Source organism: Athene cunicularia, assembly GCF_003259725.1.
Source record: "Athene cunicularia isolate RWA chromosome 2 unlocalized genomic scaffold, athCun1 chr2_part1, whole genome shotgun sequence".
NCBI lineage: Eukaryota > Metazoa > Chordata > Aves > Strigiformes > Strigidae > Athene > Athene cunicularia.
In genome coordinates this window covers 129,303,297-129,331,135 of record NW_020799095.1, presented here as the reverse complement: position 1 = coordinate 129,331,135, position 27,839 = coordinate 129,303,297, and the positions used below count along the sequence as shown (strand labels likewise).

Here is a 27,839-nt window from a genome sequence, read left to right as displayed (position 1 = left end):
GCACAACAAAGCCTTGTCCAATGCGGTAAACAGTGTCCTGTGAGAGAGGTGGCTCTTACAAATCATTTAATCAGGTACTTTCTCACCCTTCAGAAGACATTTACAAACTGAATGCTTTCCTCAACTGTTCTTCCCAGAGGATGAACAAGCTTAAGAATTGGCTATTCCAAATTTTACTATAGCCTCAGAATTTATGGGCTCTCTACATATCAGTATTCAAAAAGGTAAGTCATGATGAAGAAAAACCCTTCTCAGCAAGGCAAAAAGTCTCAGTGTTCAATGCCTGTAGAAAGAAGGAACTGAGGAAAAAGGGAAAGCCATGCTTCCTTATGCACTAGTCATCAGGCTACTGCCAACAGCAGAGGAGCAAATCAACAGCTCACAATAGGTTTTAGGTACAAAACCGATTGGAAACTGGTTTTGTGGAAGCCATGGCAGCAGTAGAAGCCAAAGCAAAGTGATTCTGATACTCAATGACACGATTATACTGGCAGAATCTTACTTGCTGATAGCCTGCCTTGCAGTTCTTCTACAGGAAGTCTCATTTCTTCTTTGAAAGGCTGTCATGAGACCATCTTGCCATTCAGCTCTCCCATCCAATAGTAAAACAAGTCCAAAAAGAATAATTAAGACAAGACTTAACCTGTACACTAGAGAAACTTCAGAAGGCGTAAATTATAGCAAAACCTTAGTGTGCACTGTAGGCTGCTCAGGAACCACTGCATTTGTCAGCATGCAATTACATAGAATAAAAGGTAATAGCCTCTAAAGGCAGTATGTAATCATTTCCTATGCCTTGCAGGTACAGACAAACACACATACTGGTGACATGGGTTGATTTAATGAGTTATTGCAAAATACAATACTTTGCAATCAATACAGAGCAACTCTATTCAAAACTATTAAATACATGGTAACATCTGTGTCCTCTTGTGGTAACAAAGTAAAAAATATTAAAGTTTTAACAGCTGGAACATCAAATGATGATCTTCACAGAAGAGTAACAAAAGCATTTGTTGAAATCACACTCCAAATACTTAATTAGATGTGGTGCATGATCTATGCAGCAGCTTTAATACTGGACTCCAGTACTCAAGACTCTCATTCACTGTATACCTGCATTTTAAAGCTTTCCATTTTTGTTTAATCCACTCCTTAAAGTTCTTGCCACTACCCTCTGCTTACACCATGCTGCCCCAAATTAGCCTCCCTTCAATGACTGACATCACTGATGGACAGCCTCTGGAGGGCCAATTCAGATCTCTCCATAGCAGCAGGGGAGATCACTAGAGGACAGAGAAAGGAAAGAACATCAGAAGCAGAAAAGTAGGAATGAGAGGCTGTGACAGAACAAGTAGTTAAAAACAGGACAGTGCATCCGTGACTGTTACAAAATACTGTTCAAGCAGCAGAATTCATACGTGGATGCTTGTGCTAAACAGCTCTGCGATTTGTCATTGTAGGTGTTACACACATACAGAATTCAGCAATAGCGCAGGAAATGACAAAACTGAGATCACTAATTCTACAGCAGTGATCAAAAGCACCTTTCCAATGCCTGCCAGTGCAAAGCTCACATCCAAAATGATGGGGCTGAAAATACAGCTGTTAGTCAGTGGAGGACTTGTGAGACCACATGTGAATTCCAACCAGAGCTGCTGACAGAAGACACAAAGTGCCATTTTCCAAGCAGCACTCAAATAGTTTACTTAAGTTTCCCCTCTCCGTAGCCATCCCTCTTTTAAAGTAGTAAAAAAGAAAAAAAAACAAACAAACACCACAAAGAAACACCAAACAAAAAAACCCCAACCAAACACAAGAAATTAAAGTAAAAAGACTTAATGAGAAATACTTTTAAAGGTGTTGTCAAACAACATTTCTTCAAGGCCAAGCTGTTGTAATAGAATACAGAAGTCATCTTCCAAAAAGATGACACTTCATAGTTGCCTTTCCAATATTTTTAGGGTGCACTTCAGCAGTGTGAGCACCAGGTCTGCATTTACAAAATGTGTGCTTGTCCCCACAGGCAAGTAGATATTGTACTTCAACGTCCGCTTACACATGTAAGCTGTGTATACATAGTTGGTGTGTATATACCTTGCAAGTACAAAACAGGCTCTCACCTTTGAAAACCACAGTACTTAAATATCTAAACCATTAGACTTCAAATCTCTTGCTTTGGTATTGAATTGATAGAAAATTTACAGTGCCATTCTTCAGTCTTACACAAACTGAGCTATTAACCAATAAAATAAAAAAGTAACAAGTTTCAGTATCCAAAAAAATCTACAAATACATTCATCAATATGTAGTACATTATGAATAAGGAGGCAATATGGAACTGCTACAGTATCAACAAAACCCAAGTAGTCCTAGGAAAGCCTGAAAGTCTTCTTAACATTTTTTTCTCATGTAACATTTAATGTCACTGTAGCAATGATGATATAGCAGCTTCTACTATGTTACTTCCCAAGTTGTACACTTTCTTTGATTGAAAGGGGGGTGGGAAATGAAGGGCCTCTGAGGAGTTCAGCAGCAACACTTAAGTGCATTGAAAACATTGATAATCTGTGGCACATAGGAATTAATGGCTTACACAGGATAGTTTTTTCTATTTACAGTATCATACACTTGTATAAAGTCTCTGCTGCATTTTTTTTTAGTACTTAGCCTGTGGCAAATCACAGTAATATTATTCAAAGGAAAAGGAAATCCTATTTTCTTATGAAGACTAAGTGACTAATGGGTATTACTTATCCTTGCTTAAACTATCTACCCCTCTGAACCCCATAAATCCCAAAATCTAATTGGCACAAAAACATTTTGATAACTAAATACAGGAACTGATTGCTCTTGATTGTTTACCTCTTGACTTAATCATTACATTCACTGCTGGAGAATTACCCACTTTGCTAGATGTCAGAATTAATACATTAAAAAAAAAGCCGAAACAAACAAACAAAAACACACAGAAAAAACCTGCAAGAAAGAATGACTTTGCTGTTAGGTATCTGACTACATGATAGCAAATACCAAAGCAGTGGGGTATGTCACAGTAATATCATGCTGCCTCTCAGACATCAGAGACTACAGCAAGCCTTCACAAATAACTAGAAAGCAACTCCACTACAGAAAAAAAGCCCTGCCTTATCATCAGGCTTAGTAGGGCATCAGAGCCTTCAAAGCAGTTTCTGGTATCAGTCTGAAGACACTGGGATTTCTAGTTCCAGCTGAGGCAGAGGCAAATTAAGAGGCGAGTAGAAAGAAACATTGTACACTATGTGACACAGTTGAAAGCGACATATTTCCACTTGAAGATGCAAAACACACTGCAGTAAAGGAGGAAAAACAATTAAATGACATGACATCTGTCTGAGGGGCAGGAGGCATGGCCCTCTACTTTGCAGCAGGTTTTTATGTAAATATTTTACAAACTTAAAAATCAAATGTGTAACAATTAGGCAGAAGGACAATGCAGAACAAAAAAAAGAAACCAAACCAACAAAGGTGTTTGAAGATCAATTTCACATCCTTTACAAGAAACCTGGACCCATTTCTTCACTGGGAAAACCCTGTCACCAGGTCTAAAGGGCCTTTACATAAAAGCAAGCAGATGGATACAAGTATGGAAATTTTAAATACTTACTAACTGTTGTATAGAAAAGTTTAGTTGTGAGACTGAGAAGGAAGGACCAAGTTGCTTTTAGTCAAAGAATTACATACTCTTCTAGAAAACAAAACCACAGTAAGACAAAACAAAAATATCCAATCAACTATGGCAACTAATTATCAGTTTACTAACCTTTGTGTTTAAGTCCTCAACTAAGATATTAAAAATGCACTTGCAACACCTGAACACAGAACAGGACGTACCTGCTATGACAAAATTACTTTTCTTTCCAGCATACTCTTCATTAGTTTTTAATGCCACATGCTGAAGAAACTAGATTTAAATCAGTGAATGGCAAGTGTCAGCAGGCTATGATTTGCACTACACTGGTGCTTCCATCTTGATCATCTTTTTCTTCAACACCTCTTTTTTTAACTTTGAAATTTAAAAATCAATCTTCCATTTGGAAATTCAGAGCCAGGTCTGATTTTCTTTGTCACCTCTGGTCATACAGTAGGGTATCTTCAGAGATCGTTCTTATTTCTTGCCAATTCCATTTGTTACTTTTGATTTGGAGTGCCGATTCCTCCTTCTAGATGAATGGCTTTCACTATTGACTGAATGTTTTGGTGGACTATTTTCAGCACCTGCTGAGAAATAAATATTTATATTTGACATTGGCAAGCTCTTGTCTAAAAGACACTAAGGATTTCTAGAGCTACGGTGTTTACAGTACAGATTATTTCAGGCTTATACAAACTGGTTGATACTCGTACTCCATCTAGTGGCCTTTTTTTTTTAAGAAAAAAAAGCAATTCTTTAAAGACTTCTGCAAAATTCTTCCTCAAAAAAAAAAATCAGAACTTTGCTGCAGCAGAATATAGTGGTGAAGCATCCTCCATTTTAAATGCCACCAATAATTAAAACTCCATGTTTTTATTACTGGCAGGTAATACTATCAGAAATTAAGAACTATGAAGTGAGGTAACAGATCCTTGTCTCAGTCTTTCATATGACAGACAATGTTTGACTCTGAAAAAGCAGAGGGAGACAATGGGGACTGAAACAAGAATTCAAGAGCAAAACATGAAAGAGGCTGAAGCTTGTAATCAGTGACATAACAAAGTCAAAGAAAGATTTGCTTTGCCAGACTTATCCTGCATATATAAACAGGGAAAACTTTGCCAGCAATTTTTCTCCAAAATATAAAAATCCACAAATTTATTAAACTGAGAATAAACTAATAACATCATCCAGAAAAATAATGTATGAAATATAAAGAAGGTCTGCTGTTGGTGCTTTTCAAGCATATGATAAATAAATATTTTTAATGATACAAACACCTGGAACATAAACTCTGAAAGAGGTAACTTCCAGGTGTGAATCTCAATATTTGTTAAATAAGCAAGACCACAATGAAGAGTTAACAAAGGTAATTTAACTGACCTCTAGTGTAGGGAAAAGAAGTCAGAGAAGGAGCCTGCCTTTGCTTAGCACAGAGAAAGCTGTTCATGACCATCAGCACTACATTGACTAGGGAAATGACAGTAAGAACAAAAGCTCCAGGGCACATTCTTGACTGCTACTTAACAAGCAGGAATAAAAGCACAATTCACACTCATCTGTTTCAAATCAAACATGTCATGCTCAGAGAGAAAACCTGTGGTAACAGTTATGCAATGCATTATGCCCTTAACCTACAAGAATAGTCTGGAATAGAGGCAGAAAAAAATCAGTTGCTTCATTAAAAAATAAACACATTTCCAAGAGTTAGAAGAAAAAAGACAGTAAAGCCAAATAGCTTTACAGATGACTGATCTGTATAGCTCCTGCAGGGATGTTTAAATAAGTCCAGTTGTCTTCAAGGTAAGTTCCTCAAGTTCCACTGAGCCTTAATGCTACCACTTCAAGAATATAGGTGCAAAAGTGTCAGTACCTCTACTGAATTTAGAATGAAGCCAAGAAGCATCTGGACTGTATGGGCTGTCTTCACTTTCTGATAAGGTCTGCAAAAACAATAAGGACACATGTCATTGGGATGCTGGTTCTTGTGATCAGCACTTCTGTTTGCAATTGGACTTGTAAACTGTGGCAGAAATCCTCATAAAACATTCAGCCAGTACTTAGGACTTTTCCCTTCTTAGTTAGAAGGCACAACATAGATGATACAATAAGAACTCACCCTTTGACACGTGATTTGTTGTGTAACCAAGTATTCTTAATATTCCCCTAGCATTCCACCTGTACAATGGGAACATTTGCTAACCATTCATCCCTGAATGCTTTGCTAAAATTACAGCTTCATTTTGAGTAACTAAGAGGACAGCATTCTTTAGAAACCACAGTGTAATTTGGGATCTGTCCAAGGCCCACTGAATTCAGAGTTCTTTCTATTGACTTCAGTTAAGACTCCAGACCATCCCCCCTCATCACCATTTATACTAGCTCTGGTAAAGAATTCTAATATCTAGAAGCACTGTAGTTTTAACTCTGGTATAAAACAAAACCAGGTTTCCTATTAAAGTACCTTTTCTCGGTGGCCGTAGCATTCTGCATACCAAACCATAACATATAAACACAGGAAAGTTGTAAAGGCCTAAACAAAGGAAGAGAAGAAAAAGAAAAAATAATCCATAAAACATTTTCCAAATTCCTTGCTGGTTCAAGATCTCAGAGGCTCTGGAGATGGCACATTCAGAGACTATCATGCTCTGTTTCTCTCTGCATCTTTTGACAGGATGAGACTCATGCTTCAACTTCAAGGTACATACAAAGGCAGCTGGTAGACACTTGTAGGTATATTATCAGGAACCAGCCCGGGAAAAAAGAACCCAAACAAATTCTCCTTCTCTCTTGCCCCATGCTTCCAGATGGGTTACATGTTTGGTTTTGTGGTGCTCTGATCCAGGAAGCAATTCAATACTTTCCTCCTCTGAAGTTTCAGGAATAAAATTGTCATGCTAAATAAGAGAAAAAATTCTGACTCCCTATCACCTGTTCAAATTGCGTTCCCAGTTAGAAGAGCAAAGTATTTATCTGTCAGCCTGTTATAAATGCCTTATTTTTCACTGACCATTAAAAATGTGTTTGGCATCAGAGTTACAAATCTGGCAAGGCAAACATCCATTTACTGTGAGAAAATGGGCATTTCATGGTGCATTTGCAGTAATCACACTGAAGTACAGAAAGCTGCAGGCTGAGCAAGAAGAGCTTTGCCTGATAAAGCAGGGCTGTCCATGTAGTTGTAAGACTTCAATGTGAAACAACATGCATTACTTATTAATGCTATTCATTAACTCCTGTTCGTTTTAGTGGGCACTATGGCAAGCACCACCGAAGTTAGTCTCATTTGAACCGACATTTTCTCCCATAGCAATAGCGTGCCCTATAACTAGCGTTTGTTTTATTATTAAGCACTTGGTAAAGTGGCTATATTCTGCTATGTCAAGGAATATGAAAAAAAAGTTACTCTAGTTCCTTCAAAATGTGTCCTAAACAACCTAGCATTTGCTTTTTCTAGGACGCGCACAAAGCTCTTTACCAGCATTCCCTCACGACGATCCCTGGCTGCCAATGTTCCAGAGAGGAAGCTATTTAGATGCTCTCAATGCTTTTGCCATGCTTTATGTCTCACATGAGAAATCTTTCACTTACCACACAGAGAAGCCAAAACACAACATACAGTATTTGTGTTTTGGAAAAAAGATCCTGTCCAAACTTTATGCACACAATAGCTTCAAGGAAAGCAATAACCCTGTGGGTAAATGAAAGAGGGGGGGGGGAAAAGTGGTTACAAACACTAAGATTTTAACTCCCATGTTCACAACACAGACCTCAGACTGTCAGCGCTAAACAAGCCCTACTCTAGTGAGCACACACATCCAACACCACCATTAACTGAAATTCTTTGGAAAAATTTATTTTTCTTCTTAAACTTTTCTTTGGCATAAACAGCATACAAAAAGTGATTGACCAGCAGTTCACAATTCTATGAGCCTCTCTTTGCCCAGGGAACAAGCAGGAGTGTGTGCCAATAGCAGATAATTCCTTTTTATACCCACCACTGTGCTTCTGCCCTCATCAGATATAATTTCTTTTCCATGCTGAACAACCAACAGACTCCCTGTTGGATGAACTAGAACTGAGCTTTGGGTATTTCTCTACTGGATGTAAATTTACTACAATTCTAAATAGGCTCCTTTGCTTGCTTCAGATGCATTTCAATGAGAGAATTAACATGAAACAATGTCAAATTCTCTGAGAATCCAAGCATTTGCTCAGGTTTATGTGTAAACTCAGGTCCACATTACAGTATCAGAGGATTTTAGGAGAAATGCAAGAGGAAAAATTACAGTATTTACTTTCCTCTCCAGCATTGTAAGAATCAAAACAAGTATCTCCAGCTCTTTCCCAGTTACCAGATGTTTACACCTTTTCAGGCTCAAAGCTATGGAGGCTTGTCCACCACTTGGTGTGAAACAAGGGGTTATGAATCCAAAGCTTCCATCAGCTGCTACAGAAATATATTTAGTTTGTAGTGGTCCTGAACACAAAATTACATAGTTTTAATGAATACAAGTGTAGAAATGTTACTGATGCAACAAAAGCATAGAAAATTGACTTTTCTCAAGCTGAAGTAAATAATGAAGAAGACTATTAAGCACATGCATGAAAACTGCTCAAAGTGTAGGCACACTTACACCAGGGTCAAGTGTTCTGGTCTTCCAGGCTTGACACTGCAGGACACATTCCCTACCAGCACTCCCACAGCCAGGGAGCTGCCAAAATCAGCTCTGCTGCCTGGCAGACAGGACCCAGCTCCCCCCATGAAAGAAGGAGGATAGATGTGTGTGTGACTTAACCACTGGTATTGCAGAGATGGTCCTGGTCCAAATAATAAATTAAGGCTTTCTCTGTACCATCTAATGAGATTTGCAGCTTGATGAGCAGGGCCAAAAATGTGGAATTAATACCTAATTGACCAATACTGCAAATTCATGAGGTGCATGTTAGTAAAAACTTGAGATCCGTGTTAACTCTGTTGGGTCACAAATTACTTTTCTTTCTTGGTTTTATATTATTCTTACTGATCCAGATGAAAAATTTTAAAATAATTAAACTGAACTACAGCAGCAGGAACAGAAAGATGACTATCAGGAAACAAACATATGAGGGTATGATATACTCAAAGGTAAAACAAAACAATGGGCTATTTTCAAGGACTCAAAAAAGCAATACAGCTGTTTGTGCAGCATTTATACATTCTTTCCATTATTTTTGTCAAGGATACTCAGGTTAAGTGCATTGTACAACAGGACAGCTATTACAGTTAAAGTGGTAAATCAAAAGACAGAAGAATGCCAACAGAGAAAGGTGTTAATGTCCTACTGAAAGGTGATGAGAATACTCCATAGAACTAAAGACACTTTTTTATTCAGTCAAAATGGTCTTGTTACATCCTACCAGACACTCCTTTTTGAAAGACTTCATCTTAATGAAAAATTATGCAACTTTCAACAGAGCTGTTGCACTGGCCTTGTTAATGCCTTACATCACTTACTGTCCATCCACTGAGAGTGATGCTACAGTACACATCCCGTCACAAAGAACACAGTTTCATACTAAAGCAAGGCACTCTATTCTCATGGTTAGGCTGTTACAAATTCAATTAGTGCCTTTAAAAGTGTGTTTTGATCACCACAGATATATACTGTATATACTTGCTTTTAATTGCTTCAGAAATTATATTCTGGACAGTAAATTACCAGAACAGTGCTGCTTTTCCAACAACAGGAACTCCTAGTGTTGCTCTGTTTTTTCTAGCAGAATACAGAAGTAAGCAGTATCAAGAATACTTACACATCTCCCACAATTAGATCAGACTGTAGATGAATATTCTGTTGCAGTTATTGTTATGCGATAGTAAAGAAATATTTGGGCAATTATTTATTGACATATGACATTAATGTGCTCAATGAGAGCTCTGAACCAAGGACAACGGTTTCTGTAATCTTCACAATTTTTCAGAGTCAGAAGGCAAACATTCAGCATCATATTTCCCTTCATATTGCCAAAGAATATGTTTACTTTCTTTCTCTTGGATGAAACAGAAATTCATCTTCCTTTATTTCTAATGCAGAACCTGAAAATTCTTCCCCCAAAATTACAGAATTATAGTCTATAAGACTCTGAATTTACCATCTATAGTAGAGAACATTTCCTTTTTCATGTAAACATCTCAATTCCTAATCATTTAAATACAGATTTCAGTAACATGTCTGTATTCAAATGCATAACTCCAAAATATTAATACTCTTGACCTGTAACTACTAAAATGTTTATGCACAAACAACACAAGGTTATTTGATTTTAACTGTAAATTAAGTAGTCATATTAATTGTACGATTAGTTATCTTCAGTACTAAAGCACCATCCATACCAGTGACAAAGAGGTTACTCTGCCATGAGCATTAAAAAAAAAATTCCCTGTTACAGGCTCCCTTTAGGAATCCTAATGCATGTTTCCAGGAGGGGGATCCTCCCTAAGTAAGGAAGTTTAGGCTTATAGAAAATATTATTAACTCCTACTCAGCGCCAGTTAAACTATACAAGAAGAGTTACTAACTTTTGCATGCCCATTGGATGTTGAAGACAGTAATAGATTCATCCATGAAGGTGCTAAGACAGTTGAAGAGATGAATATTTAAGCCCAGCCAAACCCAAGGAGACATGTGTCATGTTCTCCAGGGTACATTTAAAATAAGAGTAGAAATCCCTTCAATTACATTGCAGCATGCTCTGCTCTCATCTCAAATGCTGAGAAAGGGGCATTCTTTATGGTGGTGCAGTGCACCTAGAAACATGTCTTCCAGCCCAGCACTGTTCCTAAAATTCTGCAACATCCCTAAGACTAACAGTAAAGGTAAGATATATTTGTCAAAGCACTGCCTCTAAATTAGATTTGAGTATTTTATGGCTCACTGAAATGCTATTCCAATTTAAAACAGTAATAGATTCTTCTATTAAACACAAAAATTGTTCAGACAATTCTGGAAATAAGACATACGCTAATCTTGACAAAGAGAATGAAATAGCTGTTTTAATTTAAAATCTTTGGCATCAGAAATTAGATTCTTGAACAGTTCCTTTTTTTTTTTTTTTTTCCTTTAAGACATGACTTAGGATCTTTTATATTTTCCCATTGATAATCTTCCAAGTCATAAATCAAAAGGGACACTATTCCAGTGCTTGCTCATAAGAAGCTTTTACAAAGCTACAATAGTATATATGCTTCAGATTTCCAAAGCAGTATATTTTAGTCAAGCCACGCAGAAAAGTTCTCACAGAAGCAATCGTGCAAACTCTTCATTTAAAGGTCTCCTCCAAGAGACACGTTGAAAGTGATTGTAGCCAAGGTAACCATTGTTCATAGTATTATTCCTTTTCCTCTTTGAGAACAGAATAGTTGATTACCATGGTTTGTTTCAGTGTCTTCTGTTGTGATTTTGCTAAGAGAAGCAATGCCCACCTTGATGGCCAGGTAAACACTGCTCCGATGACAGGCAAGTAGTAGAGGCAAAAGCTTTATCCTTCTCACCTGACTGACAACATGGGCAGCAAGGCCAATGCTAATTTGAAGGAGCCTAGTTTTATCCAGCAGTTTCTAGTTCTTCCTTCTGTTCTTCTCTTTCTCATTCCATCATTTCCCATGTTCTACCTCCAAATACAAAATTTTCCTTTCCTCTGAACTTGCAAAAACCAGAAAATCTCTCCATACTGTTCTTTTTAGTATAAAGAACAGAAGACAAGGACTGGCTTCAAGCCAAGCCTATTCCCAGGCTGGGAACTTAACGCTTGTCCAAGAGCTTCAAGAATGCAGCAAGAACACTTACCCAAATACCCAGCACTGAGTTCCCACCCTTTTGCACTGTGTATCTGTGAGGTACGCATAGTATTGCCTGAGAAGGGAAACAAGAAAATTCGTCCATGAAGTTGAAAGTCCCCACAGTATTTACATTTAGAAAACAAGCTTATGTTACAAATGTATCTATACAGAAAATTAAGTGCTGATGGTTAAAATCATACACAATCATGCTGGATGTCTACCAGACGGTTTCAATTCTAGTAGGACAGATGATCGGATAGATCGAATAGCTTGAAACAACACAGAAAATCCTGAGAGCAAAGACTGGGAAAGTACTCAAACTAGCAGGCTAACAAAGCTACATGTTTGTCTCCTGCCTCTCCACTGAATTTCCAATTCTTTTAGGAAAAGTGCAACAGCTTAAAGAATTAAGAGAAACCCCCTTTTTCCACAGTTTTTCTTTAATTTACTAACAATTGCATTTTCTTGAGAGATGTGGGTTTGAATCTTGAAAGAAACTGAACATGGCTATTCCACACCCTGGGTGACGGCTCTAACCACTGGCATGTTTTCCTTTTGAGAACAGAGTAGAATTTCTCACTGCTGGAGACCATTCTGCTCTGTTCTTTATGTTCCTAAATTTTAAGGGTTTAGAGAGGGAAATTCTGAAGAAGGGGAACCAAAATTCCTTTTCTCAGTTTCTGATTTCCACTGATAGATGGGGACGACAACTGTTATTAATCCAACGATCCTTGTACTGTTTAAGAAGAAAGACTTCTACAGGTTGGCAAGTGTCATAAAAATACTTAAGAGCTCATCAATATAGGAGCTTATAAGATGATCAAGGTGATTTAACTAACAGTGTGAAATCACTGCACATAACTTGAGACACTAACAGCTATATTTTAGGAATAAACCAATGCATGGCTGCCATTTAACTGTCCAAGGTAACATCACTTTACGCATCAATGGGAACGGGAAATTCCCTGCCTCTAACTACAGAACTGTGTGCATTCTGTCTACCTCCAGTTATGTCATAGAAAAAAATAATTAACGGGATTCTACTAACAATGTGAGATAGTGTGCATGATTAAAAGCATGTTAATGTTTCTGTGAAATTGGTAACACAACATATATACTGTTCTGTTACTCAGAATATAGTATCATTTTTTTTAACATAACATTTGCTGTAGAGAAACAGAGTAAGGAACTCAGAAAAAACAACAGCTCTATTTTTCCTCATCTACACTTGTGAGCACCTGACTCATCAACTTGGATACTTTCACATGGAGCTAACTCACAAAACATGAAGATGCTATACAAACAGAAGATGGAACAGACTGCATCCCTATGGAAACAGATATTTATATACATTTTACCTTATTGGTTTGCAGAAAATACACTTTATTGAAAAGTGATGATTGTTTTGCTTTTCATGGTGGCAAAAGCAAAAATTTCTTGAAATGTGCTTACTTATTCACAAGCTATACACAGCTCTTAGGTGTCTATATGACAAGCTACTTTAAAGTGTACAAAATTACCTTACAGTTGGCGCTGTAATGATTCCTATGAAGAGAATTCTCCCCCAGCTTAAAGGGTGGCTTGCTTGGAACACAAAGATATGTTTCAAAAAGAATGTGTTCAACTCAGTCAGCTAGAAAAAAAAAAAGTTAGTTGATAGTGTTCAACTTAACATAACTCTTAATGAGTTACTATAGAAAATGTGCAAAGACTCATATGAAAACTGAAACAGGGAAGGAAAGCTAATTATGCTCTCCTAGAGCCCTGGTGTTTAGATTGAGGATTTAAAGAGTCTAAGGTTCCTGCTCCAGGACAAGCAAGGAATATACTAGTAAAATAAAGAATTCTCCCCTACAACACCTCTATGAAGATGTTTTCTCTCTTTTCCAGAAACCCATTAAGGGACCAGACAATAATTCACACTGCAGAGGTCTTCTGATAACTTTCATATCCTAAATCAGGTACGAATGACTGAGGCAAATTTGGTAGAGGAGTAGAAGAGATCATATATTAAAAAAAAAAAAAAAAATCAACTTTCAGTTCTCCTTTTAAAAACTAAATTCAACAACTTTTTTTTTTTTTTTTTAAAAAAAAAAGTTTTTAGTGAGGTCTGCTAGCATTCTAGCGCTTGCATAATGAAGCGCCAAAACAGTTGGGACATACTGTGGAGTCTTGCTAGATCCAGGCCAGAATTCTGAGTATCACTGATCCATCCAATAGTCAATGGGAAAGAAAAAAAATCCCAAACAAAACCAAACCAAAAAAACCCCACCCAACCCAAAACTCCACTGTCTAGCAGTTTCTAAAACTGTATCAATTGCAAAGAATAATCTGATGGTCAGTACAGCAATCTGTAACATTTGGTTTTTTTCCACAGATTCTGTAATTACACTCCTGAACTATCATGTAACTCCCTGAACAATGCCATGTCCAATTCTGTATTATCAATTCATTTAACTGTGTATTTCAATGATGGACATACACTGCATTAGAGTATCTTCTAGCTGAACATAGCCAATAAGTAACTGAGCTGATGGAAGCTTTGATTTCACAGAATTTATTTCTTACCTGCCAAATTATCATAAAAAGGTAGATTCCAGCCACTCTCTGAAATGAGGACTTAGGGTCAAACCAGCGGACATAGGTCCAGCTGGCTGGGGTAAACTGTAATACAGCTCTTTTGATTTTCCCTGTGGTCGTGTGAATGTCCCTAGAAAAAGAAAATGGCTGGAATAAATACAAGGAACATGCAAGTTAAAAAAAAAAAAAAAGCAATAGCCACGTTACTGATATTTCAGAACAATCACACTTTTTTTGCTGGACAGCAGAAATCTTCACAGACACAACTGTGTACCAGACAAGGGTGAATTAAATATAATCTATTAAGCATTTCAGTCAGGGTGCATTCTGCTATGAAAGCCCACTCTCCTCTATCCTCAGTCAGTACCTAACTACAAAACATATCTATCATTCTCTCCATAAAGGAAAGAAACAAGGATTGTGATTCTGCAACCCCCATGGAAAAATCTAGAGGGTATTTCTTCCCAGGCTATGCTGCCACTGCTCTTTTCCCAAAGACTTGTTCTATAGCTCATTGACATCAATCCTTCAGGAATCTGTCAGATACATTATTCATTAATTGTATATGGGGCTGGCTCCACAGGTTTGAAAATACTGTACTACCAGCCCACACAACCCCTGCTGTTCTGATATTAGATGCACATGAATCTTCTAGAGAGATGTGATAGCATTGTTAAAAGCCAGAGGCTTTTGAATTCCTTTTTGAAAGGGGATGTGAATGGAGGTTCATCTGACAGATGTGTTACTGGTTCTTGCTTTTGATAACATTAATTCAGATGAGCAACAGCATCCAAAGGACAGGGAAACTAAGAAAAACTCAAGAGTTTTCTTTTCTGAAGGAAGACTAGCAGGGCTAGAAGTCAGTTTTCACCCTCTTATTTCCCTAGCCCTTCTGGACAAGAAAAAAGAGATTCAGATTTGACATTTCTGATACTTGTAGATTTTTAGGCTAGTGGGATCTTAGGTTATGTTAGATATTTAAGATCTGTGTTTATTCAATGCAAAAAGAAAACAAAAGGGCATAAGCAAAAGCTTCTCATTCTATGCAGCTCCTCTTCATATTAAAGATCCAACAATATCTACTCATGCATTAAAAAGAACATGAGGAAAAATTATTCCACAAGGCAAGTAAAGACTAGTCCCGCCATAGATACTCTGCTGTTTTAACTTTCAGTGAACTCTCTAAAATCAGAGGGACCATCAAATGCTTATTATTCCTCCTGAATTGAAATGTAGGAAAAATGAATTGAGACTGAAGGCTGGATGGTTCTCAGAGCAAGAGGAAAGAAAGCAATGAAGAGAAGTTTGTGTAGGGTATAAATTTGGAAGTCAAGATTCAGGCTTGTTTTCCATCTCTCAAGGCAATATCCTTTGTCAATTAATTATATTTGATCCTGTTTCATCTATACCATTGGTAACATGCAGATAACCATGCTTGCCAGCAAGTGGCAGGGAAGAAGGCAGGAAAGGGGCAAAAAACAATGGAAGAAACCATACCTGGACAGCTAGGAACTGATACTTACTAGGCCACAAGCTGCTGCCCTTTTACACAACCAGTGGGTTTTAAATTTGCAATTACTCCATTTATTTTAGAGGGTCAGCAATGGGGTAAGGCAATTCACAGCACAGGTACAATCAGACTTATTCCTATTCTGCAATTGCAACTAGTGCTGACAGATTGCCACACTAACGCCTCATCAAGATGAGCCTAAATCTAGTTTAAAAGCATTGCATAATGAGAAAATAATTACCATTTGTTTTATTCACTGCCTTCTTCAAAGTTTTGTACAAAAACTGAAATTGCAAATAGCTTTATTACTTTATATTTTCATTTGGCATCAATGCTTGTAACTTAAATTACAAAGGAAAATTATATATATAAAATCGTATCTACAAATATATGCTGTACAGTAGCATTACTATGAGATGGATTTTTAACATTTAAAATAAATCTACAGCATTGTTAGCACATACAGATTGCATGCTATTTCTATACCACATGCATTTTACATATGCAAAAAGATCTATCTCCCAAGGAAATGAATTCAATATTATAACATCAAACAATGTTTACCAAGCTTTAATTCAGACCTACTTGAAGCTTGCCCAGTGATAGGTCCTCATCTCCAAGAAACGACAAACTACCATGCCCAACCAGATGCCACCCCCGTTACAAAGCAGGATGTCCAAAATGACTTGATCCCACCAGCATTCAGCAAAATTAGGCAGAAGGTGCATGAAGAAGAGCTACAGAATACAGCAAAAAGATTCTGGGTGAGGAACAGTACAAAACCGATATAAATTCACTTTTTAAGTACACATTAAAAAATGAGCCACCACTGAAATTTGATGGGTATCCTTCCATTAACTTCAGAAAGCCTTGGACAAAACCACACAAGACATGAGAGGTTTCCTTCTTACCATTCCCTGTTGGGGCTATGCTCTATATAAGGATATTATGCAGCTCTTGCCTCTCAAAGGTGATACACAGAACATTCGTAGAAATGCATGAAACAAGGAAAACTACTGCATTTCTTGGAAAAAAGAAGGTGGCTGGTGGTCTAAAAAAAAATTGAAGAGAATCTTTGCTTTATTTTCTGCTAAACAGTTTTAAGAAGTACATTTTCTAAACAACAAGATGCAGTTAAGTAGAACAGATGTATTTGTAACAACTGTAAATACTAAAGCATGTTGGAGCTCAGGACTTAAGACTTGTTCTATTTCAAAACTCCTTCTTTCATTTACTATTTTTAGGAAGCTTAGTGAATAAAAATATTAAGAGTTCACCAGTGTTTCAGGCACTACAAGCTTTGCTGCTATATTTGATCCAGAATGGCTCAAGAAGTTAAGAGGATATTCCACTCTCCCTTCCTGCTTGGTCTCTGCTAAGCACTAATGATGAAGGTACTTTTATGATGAAGCTCCTGGAAAACAGGCCAGAAACAAACCAACATCAGACTGAAAAGCTGACATCATCTGGATATATCAAAACATATTCGGTCCCTTTAAGATTTCCACTGGAAAGCGCACAAATCATTTACCTCTCAAGCAATCTGTTCCTTTCTGAATACTCAACTGAAGACCACTATAAGGCATCCGTAAGGCAATTAAACATATTTACAGATACATCTGGTGACTTTACACTTTTGACAGAGTGAAAGTTAAGACAAGATACAGACATAATTTACTGAGAGCTAGAAAAGGACTCAGAGCATCTCATTCTTTAAGATAATTGTATTCTCTCTTCTACCAAAAACAAACAAACAAAAAAATCATCATGGCAACACCAAAAGTAAACTGAAAAAGTTAGCAGTAGACTGGAAATCAAAGACAGCCATGTGTTAAGCAATCCCTTTGGAATACTCAAGAAGATGCATAACAAAACACATAGAAAACTAAAGAATGTTCTTACCTCCACAAAAACAGTACAATTTTTGTCACTTAATGTACATACACTGTGTCTGTGGAAGATTGGTATGATTTTGTAATAAAGTATCTTTTGTTAACAAATGTATAAATAAAATACTGAAAAAAAATCAGATGTAGAAAAAGGAACAAGAATTATTTCTGTATACAACAAGAATGAATACTGGTCCATTTATTGACAATGACAGTTCCTTTGAAAAACTCTTGCAAAAGTCTATCAAAGCAACTTGTTTTACTTTGACAAGGCTATGGTAATTTCAAATTGCATAAAATTAAAATTTTAATTTCTCTTCAGGACCCAAACTATACCATGTTGCTCATTATCCTGCTACATTTTCCCTTTCATGTTATATAAATTAATTTAACCTGAAAGGAGCATTGGGCTATGAATCAAAATCTGCAATGATACAGCCAAAGACACCAAAAATTGCATATAAGGCAGCAAAACCCAGAGCATAGGTGTTACCCAGACCATCTCGAAAGTGTTAGCTGTTTTCTCAGAATGAGAGACCAAGGTCTACCTGCATCCCAACTTTAATCTGATAGTATGGAGCATGAGCCAAGTGTCCCATTTCAGAATGGGGAGCCAGCTGAAATCCATTAATGCTAATAGGAGAGGCACAGCTAAATCCCTATGTAACTGCCCCAGTAACTTCTGTAGGTTTCTAATGACTCTTCTGAACTAACTCATTAAAAATCCATTTGAGTGGTGATAACCTCTCTATATGTTGAACCTTACCCAACACACTGTCCATTCCAATAACCTGCCTTTCAACAACAGGGAATACTAGATACCCCATGCGGTTTCAAATTGAAGACGATGGTTGTGTGATGATCAGCTGAATGATAAGAGTGCATGTGAAACAAATCCAACTTTATTCTTCTCCAGAGGGAAAAAAAAAAAAAATTGAGTACAAACAGCAAAGCTGTTTTTAGTGGATAGGTACTTGTGAAATCCCAATCTTAAGCAGTTTCAAAATAGCTTAGAAAACTGTGTATCCTTCAATGCCACAGAAGAAAAACATGTTTTGAAAAGGAACTCACGGCACCAGTATTTTAAAACCCAGAAGTTGACTTTGACAACTAAATCCTTATCTGTGTTTCTGAATTACAAATGCCTTGTCAGATGAGCCAAACATTCACAAGATGGCAAGCTCTACAGGAAACTACAATTTTAAAGACTAAATTAAGGTGTTTACGTCTACACTTAATATTTTAAATGTGACAGGTTAGACTATGCTGCCCCAAAACCTGATAGAAATTGGATTTTTTTTTTTTCCCTCTGAATTGTCCAATCAAAGAATATAATTAAATTAAACCCATTTTTATGGAAACACATCCTTGGATTTTAGGTGACACATATTCTACTAATCAAGCTCTAGGTTACATGCAGATGAAACTATTTAGAGTAGCAATTAATCAGCTTGAATTCTTAAAACAGATCTATCAATAAGGACCTGCAGTCTAAGTAACAGACAGTTGACATAATCAAGTCAAGTGTCTGTATTTTTTTTTAATCCAAAACAGGCTTTGAAAGTGCCAACAGTCAAATGACTTCAGCATGTGCTTGGGAGAACTGTGGTAAAGAAAACTAAGTCAGTGGCCCTCCAAACCATGGTGCAGGGGACTACACTGTATGTGAACTAGCTTAGATCCAGGACTAGTGAAAAAAAAAAAAAAAAGTGTCACATTTTTAAGTCAGTGAACATGAATAAACTAGGCTTATAGGGTACAATTTAACAAAAGAAGAGCTATGCACTCAGGCCTTACAACAGGAAACAACACACCAAATGGTGTCTTGCCATTCCATACAGACTTCTCTTCATGGGTCCTCACACTCTCCTCAGGAATCCCTCAACTCTATTTCACTGTACAGTATCATGACTACACACAACACAATACTGTTGTATTTGGGGTAAGGGGATTGCAACAGTACATCACAGATACTGCAAGGTGAAAAAGGAGAACAATTGCTCTGAATCAGGAAATATTAGTCAATGTCTGTAGTAGCATGCATGTTGACTCCCATAACAGCAGAAAACCAAATCATGGATGGCACCATAAGGCTGGCCTGGAGTTCCTTCCAATTCAAGTAGTAGTAGATCACCTAACTAAACCCCAGCTTGCTGTTGTCCACTAATGCAACTGCATCAATCACTCATCTGGTTTATAAAGCTTAAAACATTAATCTACACTGAGAACTAGTGAGTCATCCTTCTAGTAACATTCACACTTCCCCTCAAGAACAATTCAAGTCTCATACATTTGTTTATAATTAAGATAAATAGGTGGCCTACCTCAGTGAGCTCCCAGGTGATGCTAATAGTCCAGCACAGCCCATAGCTGCGGATCAGCAAAGCCTTCATAGCCCAGCCCCAGAAATGCCCAAAAGCAAATATATCAAAGTGGCTGAGGATTCTCTCCCAGGTGATAACATGACAGTTCACAGCATACTCCTGTTAAGGAAAACAAACAAACAAACAAAAAGAAACACACCACAAAAAAAAAATCTCAATCAACAGGCAACTTCAGGAACACAAGAATGAAGAAACTTCTTTCTATCCAGTGCAATAAGACTGAAATTATAAGGATATTCACATAAGAGTTATTGCACTTTTTTGTCCTTCTAAACTCTGCAGGAAAACTTTCAGAAGACTCAGTGTCATCACAATACAGCTCTCATTTAAAGGGAGGTAGAATAGACCTTGGTGCCTGAAGGAGCATGTATTTCTTATGTGACAGAGGAACAGCAGGAGAAATAAAGTTAATAATGATGAAGCCAGCAAACAGTACGCCATAAAATAGTTATTTGCTTTTCTTTGGGGACTTAATTCGAAATAACCACCTTTTGCCATTTTCATGCTGTCTGGTGTTCAGATGTGGCTCATCTTCACCGGTTTGTGATGTTACATTACTCATCCCCATGTTCATTTGAGTATTTTGTGTCTTGTTTTCCTCATGAAAGTAATTTCACAGAACACACTCATATTGAGAAAGTTCGGTCACGGGGCTGAACTAATAAAACAAAGAAGAACTTGCAACTGTTCTGTCATAGATGAGTGACATATTACTTAATATTCTAATCATGAATAACAAAGGAAATGTGTTCTCTCATCATGTTGTAGAGCAAGTGCTAGAAATCACTGCCCAACCAAAAAAAAAAATGTATGCCATCAGGAGGCTGCATCTGTGGGCTTCTGACTCATCACTGGGCACAAACTGAACTATTCCCACCTGGAAACACACATTTAAGAAAATCTCTGCTCTCCAACCCTCCTAAAATATAGATTGCCACCTGCAGGTGACAACACAGCACTGCTGTTGAATTAAGAAAGTACTCTCTTTCAGGCCAGAACTATCACTAATCCTGCACAAACAAACCATGATCGAGTTGAAAAGGAGACAGCAACAAAGATTTAAATCCTGGTCTCCAAAGAGAAGAATGCACAATTTCATACCAATACTTCTATCAGCAGGCAGTTGAGTCCCACTATGAAACTGTAAGTAACCCCTACTGCTGGTGCTCCCTGAAGTAAAAGCCTCGGTTCTCACACATGCCAGTGCTGCTGGTCATTCAGAGAAAGTTGCACCACCTGTCCTAAGGATAGCAGATCTGCAGCTCTAGTGCACATACCCGAAGAGATCTGAAATTGGATCATTTGCCAGCATGAGAAGCACAGAACGCCCAATGCAGGCTTCAAGCTACACCATGGTACCTGAAACTGTGATGAGTGAACACAATGAGGTTACTCCAAAAGTGTTTTTTCAGGGCTCTTGCTTTTTTGCTTTAATTTTTATTTTTACTGGGGCTTTTTCCCCACTCTATGTCATCTTTCCAGTTGCAGCTCTGCCAATCAGTGAAATGCGTTGAACTTTCTTTTATACTCAAGCAACTTTGACAGGCCTGTGCAAGAGAACAAGCTGCAGCCTTCATTACTGTTGCACTTTAAAAATTTACTCCAACTTCAAGTGACAGTATTAGGATTTCAAACTAGTACAGCATAAGTTTCCACTGACTGCTACAGTCAGGGAATCTGCTGTACTGTGGTTCTATGCCAGCAGTAATACTAGTCCTCCCCTGACTTGAATCTATTTCTAACTTAAATGACAGGGGAACCAGGTGAATCTGACTTACCAACCGACTCCTCATCTCAGCTCCCTTTTGTTGCTCAGCAACATTGCTAACCCCCATGCTCATGCTCCATTTAGCAATGTGTCCTCCCACCACCCTAACATCAGGCTGCCCACGCCTCCCCACCACCACAGCCTCCTGCAGAACAGAAAGTCATAGCCCTGCTCTGGATGCTGGAGTTGCAAAACACATACTGCGGATCAGCTGAGGTGCAACACCTGAAGCATCCAGCATTTTCCAGGTAAGGAGCCTGTGTGCAGCCCTCACTGTCAATCAGCTAATGTAAGCTTACTGCTCTGTAAAGATTTCCAGTCCCTCTTATGTGCTACAGGGCAGAATTTTGCAGTCACTGCTGATTAGGTGTGGTGCAGTAGCCTGTATATGCAGTAAATTGCTATTTGCCAGACAATCAGTGAATTTCCTTACTTGAGACATGAGTCAGATAACAGCACCTACTATACAACAGGTGACCACAGTGAGCAGATGTGCAAACTCAGGTGCAAGGGAGCACACTGGCCAGGTAGTGCACAGTAATCTGATTCAACAGTGAAGAGGACGAGACTGGCAACTCTTGCCTCTCCATGCAGTAACCCTCCTCTGCTTGGTACTCAACTGCTCACCTTCTCTTCTGCCAGCCTCCCAACACACCTCACATACTTCTCCTGGACTTCCTTTTACTACCTCAACTCCCTGTGCTTGTGTCCTCACCTGAAGGGGAACATTGTCTCTATTCAAAACTCCGCAAGCTGCTCAACAGGCAGAACAAGAAGCTTGGCTTTCCGTGCCACTCCAGATCATGGTGTATGGAAGTAATTTCCCAGTGGTAATAGCACCAGCACTTAGCTGGGTGACTGGAAGGCAGCAGAGCCCTGCAGTTGCTATACCTGGATTTCCACACACTCAGTAGCATACCAGTCATGTACTAAGCTCAGAGTAGTAAGGCAAGACCAAAGTTCTTTGATTGTAGAATTGTGGCATCAAAAAAACCCAGCCTGATCCCAAGGACACACACCATACAGGCCTCATTTAGATGCTACCTTGGTAAGTCTATTTTCAGTGTCCAGGCTCACATCTATTATTTAAAAGAATCCAAAGCCACCCCACTGTAAACATATCTCACACTGCTCACTGCACACCCATTTGAACATCTGCATTAGAAAGAATATATACAATACTGTTTTTCACAATTGATTTCAAAGTAAAGAAACAGCAGTTGACATAAAAGGTTTGTTAACACACAAATACAGGCACAAACTTGCACTGCTCATGTCAGCAAATTCAGATTTCTCCCTTCCCACTCATGTAAAACATATCTAAAGTAGATGTCCAGTAAAGTGCCATGGATACATACCATAATATCTGCTTCCCTTGTGGCATATCGAAGATTAGGATCCAGCCAGTACATCACTGCTTTTACCTGCTCAAAGTTAAGGAAAAGCACGAACACCAGGAACAGAAAATAGAGCACACTGAGACCTGCAAAAAGACTCAGCTTTAGAACCATGTTCACTCACAGAACTCCTTGGGACACAGCGTCCAAACAGCTGCTTTCAAACTGATGCTCTATATATGCCCGGTTTACACAAACAAGTTTTCTACATACAGTGGCTACATGTAAAAAAAGCTTGAGACCCAAGTCAGATGGTAATCTCTGAGCACTCCATGCTTCATATCACCTCCTGCTTCAAGTGATAGAATACATGCTCAACTGCATGAATACAGTCAAAGCAAAAATCAGTCTGATCAGTTTAGACAGGAATAGTACAAGGCTGTGATCAAGAAGCTCTTTAGTAAGAGATACATTAGGACTCCAGGATTGGATTAGCTTTGCCCTTTTGCTTTAAGTATTCTTGGTCTCACTAGCGTAGGCCCCTAAACCTACATGCAGATTTCAACAAAGATCCCACCTGGCAATTTTGAGCTATGCTAGTAAAAAAAGATTAGTTATAAACTAATGCATGATTGAGTTACTTCTGTGAGCTGGAAAATTTGCTGTTTGAAGCTTATATAGATGATTATGATTTGCTTTCACAGTTATAAGTTATGAAACACTATTGCATTTGGGACTATTGTGTCTCTCGTCCCAATGTCTGATTGTTTTTTTTTTTAATTAGAATTTTTAAGAAGTTAGAGTCCTAGCTGTAGATCTGTGGGTAGATGAAGCTGCTGTTGGGAGCACATCTTTATTCACAAGTTCACAGATATCTAAGACCACATTTGGAAGAGGCATAGAAACACCAACACCACTTACACAGTCTAGCACTCAAACTTAGTTGTATCCTGCAGCAATGTCATGAAAGGCAGAAAGATTAATGTGAATAAACTTAGTATCTGCTACCCAAAATAAACTACAGCAATTCTAAAAAGCTATTTTTAAACTATAACCAGAACTCAGGTGTTATTAATCCCTAGTGTTGAAATGCTGGGGTTTCAACCCCAAGCCCCAAATTAAGGTTGACATAAGGGTGATTCCCACAGCCCTTCACAAAGTGGGGGTGAGTTTGCCTTTAGGCTTCCCTCCAGGGTGGTGCCGGCCTTGCAGGGAGAGCCATTGGGTAAATGAGCCCCAGGTGTCCCACATTAAGTAAACAAAGGTCAGGTGTCCCACTTAGGGATAAAAGCTGGGACCACTTGCAGGAAGGGGCAGTGTCTGTCTGTGAGGTGGAGGCACTTTGCAGAGTTCCCTGTTGGGGAAGGACCTCCTGCCTCCCTGGGATTGGGCTCCAATCAGGTCTGGCCTTTGTAAACCTGGGCTGTGTAGAGATTCTTGTGTTTAGCTTGTTGACTCTGTCTCCCATCCCTTCTATGGGAGACCGTATTTCACCATTTATTCCACCCATTGTTGGTTGTGCGGTGTCATTGTTGGGGTCAGTGGGATCTATGTCAATTATGTATAATCTGACTGACTTGTTTAGACCCCCAGCACTCACTCATGTACTGACCCTTTTGTATCAAATACAATCTGGTTATTGGTTCATCTTCATGCTGGCTGTGTCCTTTATGCTAGGCCTAATAATTGGCAAAACAAGCGTATGCTAAAGAACAACTTATATTCAAGTACAAATGTGTGAACAGACAGTATATATACTGTCCTCTACAGTACACCCTAAAAACACATCAGGTAAACAGATGCCAAACTACTACAAGAAGTACAGCCTGAAGGCAAGGGTGCATCCTGAGATGTTGAGGACACACTACTCCTGCCTTTCATCTACTGAATAGGTCCAAGACTTCAAGCATAGCTAAATAAGCCATGCCAGAACAAACAGTATTATGCAGGGAAAAATGTTGCTCTTGATTTTGCATGCAGCTTTTTCCCAAAAGTACAGGGGATCAAGCTCCAACAGTATTAACACTGAGAAAGACCTTTTAGTGTACATTTGCTAAACTTGAAATGAGCAGTAGGACCTGTGTTTCTGTAACTTCACAAGAAGCAGGATTCTTTGAGTACTATCTAATCAGCAGTATCCTCTCAATGTCAACAGATGAGTAATCAGCTACTTTGGGAGGCTACTTATTTTTAGCTATATAAAGACAGCAGGAGAGAGAAACATACAGTCCCCTTAAAAAGAAACAGAGAAGCTTTTAAATCAAATGTACCTAATTCTCTGCAAGTATGCTTAAAGTCTAGGATATGCTCTGTGTACTCCTAATTATTTCAAAATAAAATTCCTTATGTTTTGTCATGTAATTCAGATGTTGAAGGAGCAGGATTTCACTCAATAAGTTCTCTAGTTAATAAAATTTTTTTCCAAACTATGAATGAAACTAGTATTTATAGGTATTTCTGCTGGAATTGTAAGTTTGGTATATTAATGCATACATGTTAAGAATATTAATAAATGGATGTTAAACTAGACCATGATACAATTTAATATAGTAATAGCATATTTTGCCAATAAAGAAGCACTACATTTAATTGGAAGTCAGATGATATATGCCGCAGCTATAAAAAGCCCAAACTTTTTTGTGGTGGGAAGAGATGGCAGTAGGAAGGGTGTGGGGGAAGGAGATTAGGAAGCACAAACACAAACTATAAACCAGAGAGCATCAGAATGAATGATCCCTTTCTGGTGATCTAATTTACACCATCCTGACACAAAGTAAATACAATGACATTCCCAAACCTGATTAAGAATAGATTATAAACAACTGCTCAGAAGTGGCAGGGAAATGACATGCACACAAGTTTGATGCACAATTATGTATCATGACAATTCCATTAATCTGAAAGTTAAAATGGCCGGTCCTGCAGAAGGACCAAAAAGTCAGAGAGAACTTAAAACTTACCAAAAACCATTCTCCATATTGCAGGGTGGGGACGTGTAAAGGGTCCTGTGGACAGTAAACAAAAAGCCTACTAAAAGACATGTCAGTAAGAACCACATAATCTGAGTATACCTCACATAAACACAGATAAGTTCTCCATCAAACTATGTACTATACCTAAATGCTGGGACTCTATGTTAAAAAAGACATGGTAAAAACAGATTTCAGAGAGAAAATGAGTCTGCAAATTAGTAGGGTGCAGGCAAATTTTTCAATTATTTTTATGTACTTGTTTCCAGAACAACAATACGCTGTTTGCTCAGCAGATACATCTCAGGTGTCACCAGAGGATCTCTTGATCTGCTTTCTAGACCACAGCTCACACACAGCTTGCTCTCAATTAAGTCATCAAATACAAATTTCTATATGTTAGCAAAGAAACATGGTCCTTAGCCTTCAGATGACCATGAAATGTTAGCAAACAGGCCTCCTAAAACTTCCAAACTCAGTATCATATATCTGACAAGAAGCAAGATACCTATGCTCTTTACCAGTGTCAGTATCATTTACTTTAGAGCCAGTTAATAAACTGACTTTAATAGATTAAAAATCTCTCAATTAATGTGAAAAGCAGAAGAGGTAAGTCTAGTGAAACTGGAAAACCTCTAAGCATGAATCATACTTTTCAGTAGCAAGAAGTGGCTGAACAAGTACTTTCAGCACACACTGCAGAGTGCTCTTTCACCACTGTATACATAAAGCTCATTTTTCCCTGGCATTCAATTTTTCAGGAAGTGCTTTGTGAAAAATATGGATTAATAACTTTTAAAACATGAGAAAAAAATACATCCCAACTCTAAACTACAAAGCTGCCCTGAGCACAATCACTGTTTTTTCCTGAACGCTGTCAATCCTCAGACAGTTTAGACCCGAGACAAGAATTATGTTCTTGCTGATGGCAATAAGTAAAAATTAAAAATAAATTATTTTTTTAAAAAAACTGGAACACCAGTAAGACAGCATTTCCTCCATAGAATTAAATGTCACACAAGTGTTTCTACCTTTTTGCACTTTATGATCCTCACACAGTTACCAAAATTTTTGTCCAACCTAATTTCTACTGAGCAACTGTGGTTATACATTTTACGTGACTCAACCATTTCTATCATTAACTTCTGGTAGTGTGATTTATATAAGGTGTTATTTCTCTGAGAATTTGCAGGTTGACACATCTGTTAAAACACACTGAGGTAGAGTCCTTTTAAACATTATTTAAGGAGATCCTTATCTGGCAGCATCATTACTTAGCAATCTGAGTTGCAACTGTGTACCTACAAATAGAGACACAGATTCTGAAAACTTGACTTCCTTGTTAGATACACAGAAGCTATAAATAACTTGTATTTCACCATTATCTCAACTCAGTATGATTGCAACCCATTTTTAAACTGTTCCTTAACATAAAGGAATTAAAAAGCCTAAAGAAAAAAAAAAAAACATTTATAAGTGGCACTTTAATAAAAATCAAAATAAACATAGTGGCAATAAAGAGAAATTCACATGTTACAAAAAGTGAAGTATAAGCAGTATAAACCTTACTCACCATTAGGAAAAGCTAGAACACTGATGATTAGAAAGAAGAAAATCACAGAGAGGATACCCCTCCAAATATTATCCTCTGGGACAGAATCATCCCTGAAGAAATAGACAACATCAGAGTGTTAAAGTACATTATAAGGATGAAGTCAAACGGCTCTGCAGATATGTTATTTAAATAAAGACTACATGGAAATAAGTATAAGAAATAAGCATGCTGGTTATATAACAAATCAAGATAGTAACTGCACTGAATGCTTTTCACTCTGCACTTCTGGGTATTGCTTGCTTAGAACAGAGTTAAACATAATCATCAATGCATATATCATAAGCACTGTTAG

The 27,839-nt window shown here is 37.9% G+C and overlaps 1 protein-coding gene across 1 annotated transcript; it reads right to left on the bottom strand.

The window, feature by feature from the left end:
• Nucleotides 1-822: 822 nt before the first annotated feature.
• On the bottom strand, nucleotides 823-27,620 carry PTDSS1 (phosphatidylserine synthase 1; the record flags this gene model as incomplete). The annotated part of the gene is made up of 12 exons (XM_026841497.1): nucleotides 823-4,257; nucleotides 5,547-5,616; nucleotides 6,138-6,206; nucleotides 7,265-7,364; nucleotides 11,503-11,568; nucleotides 13,016-13,128; nucleotides 14,064-14,205; nucleotides 16,171-16,322; nucleotides 19,799-19,957; nucleotides 22,985-23,109; nucleotides 25,924-25,968; nucleotides 27,506-27,620. Coding segments are annotated over 12 exons (1,266 nt in total), but the record flags the coding sequence as incomplete, so codon positions are not given.
• Nucleotides 27,621-27,839: the final 219 nt, after the last annotated feature.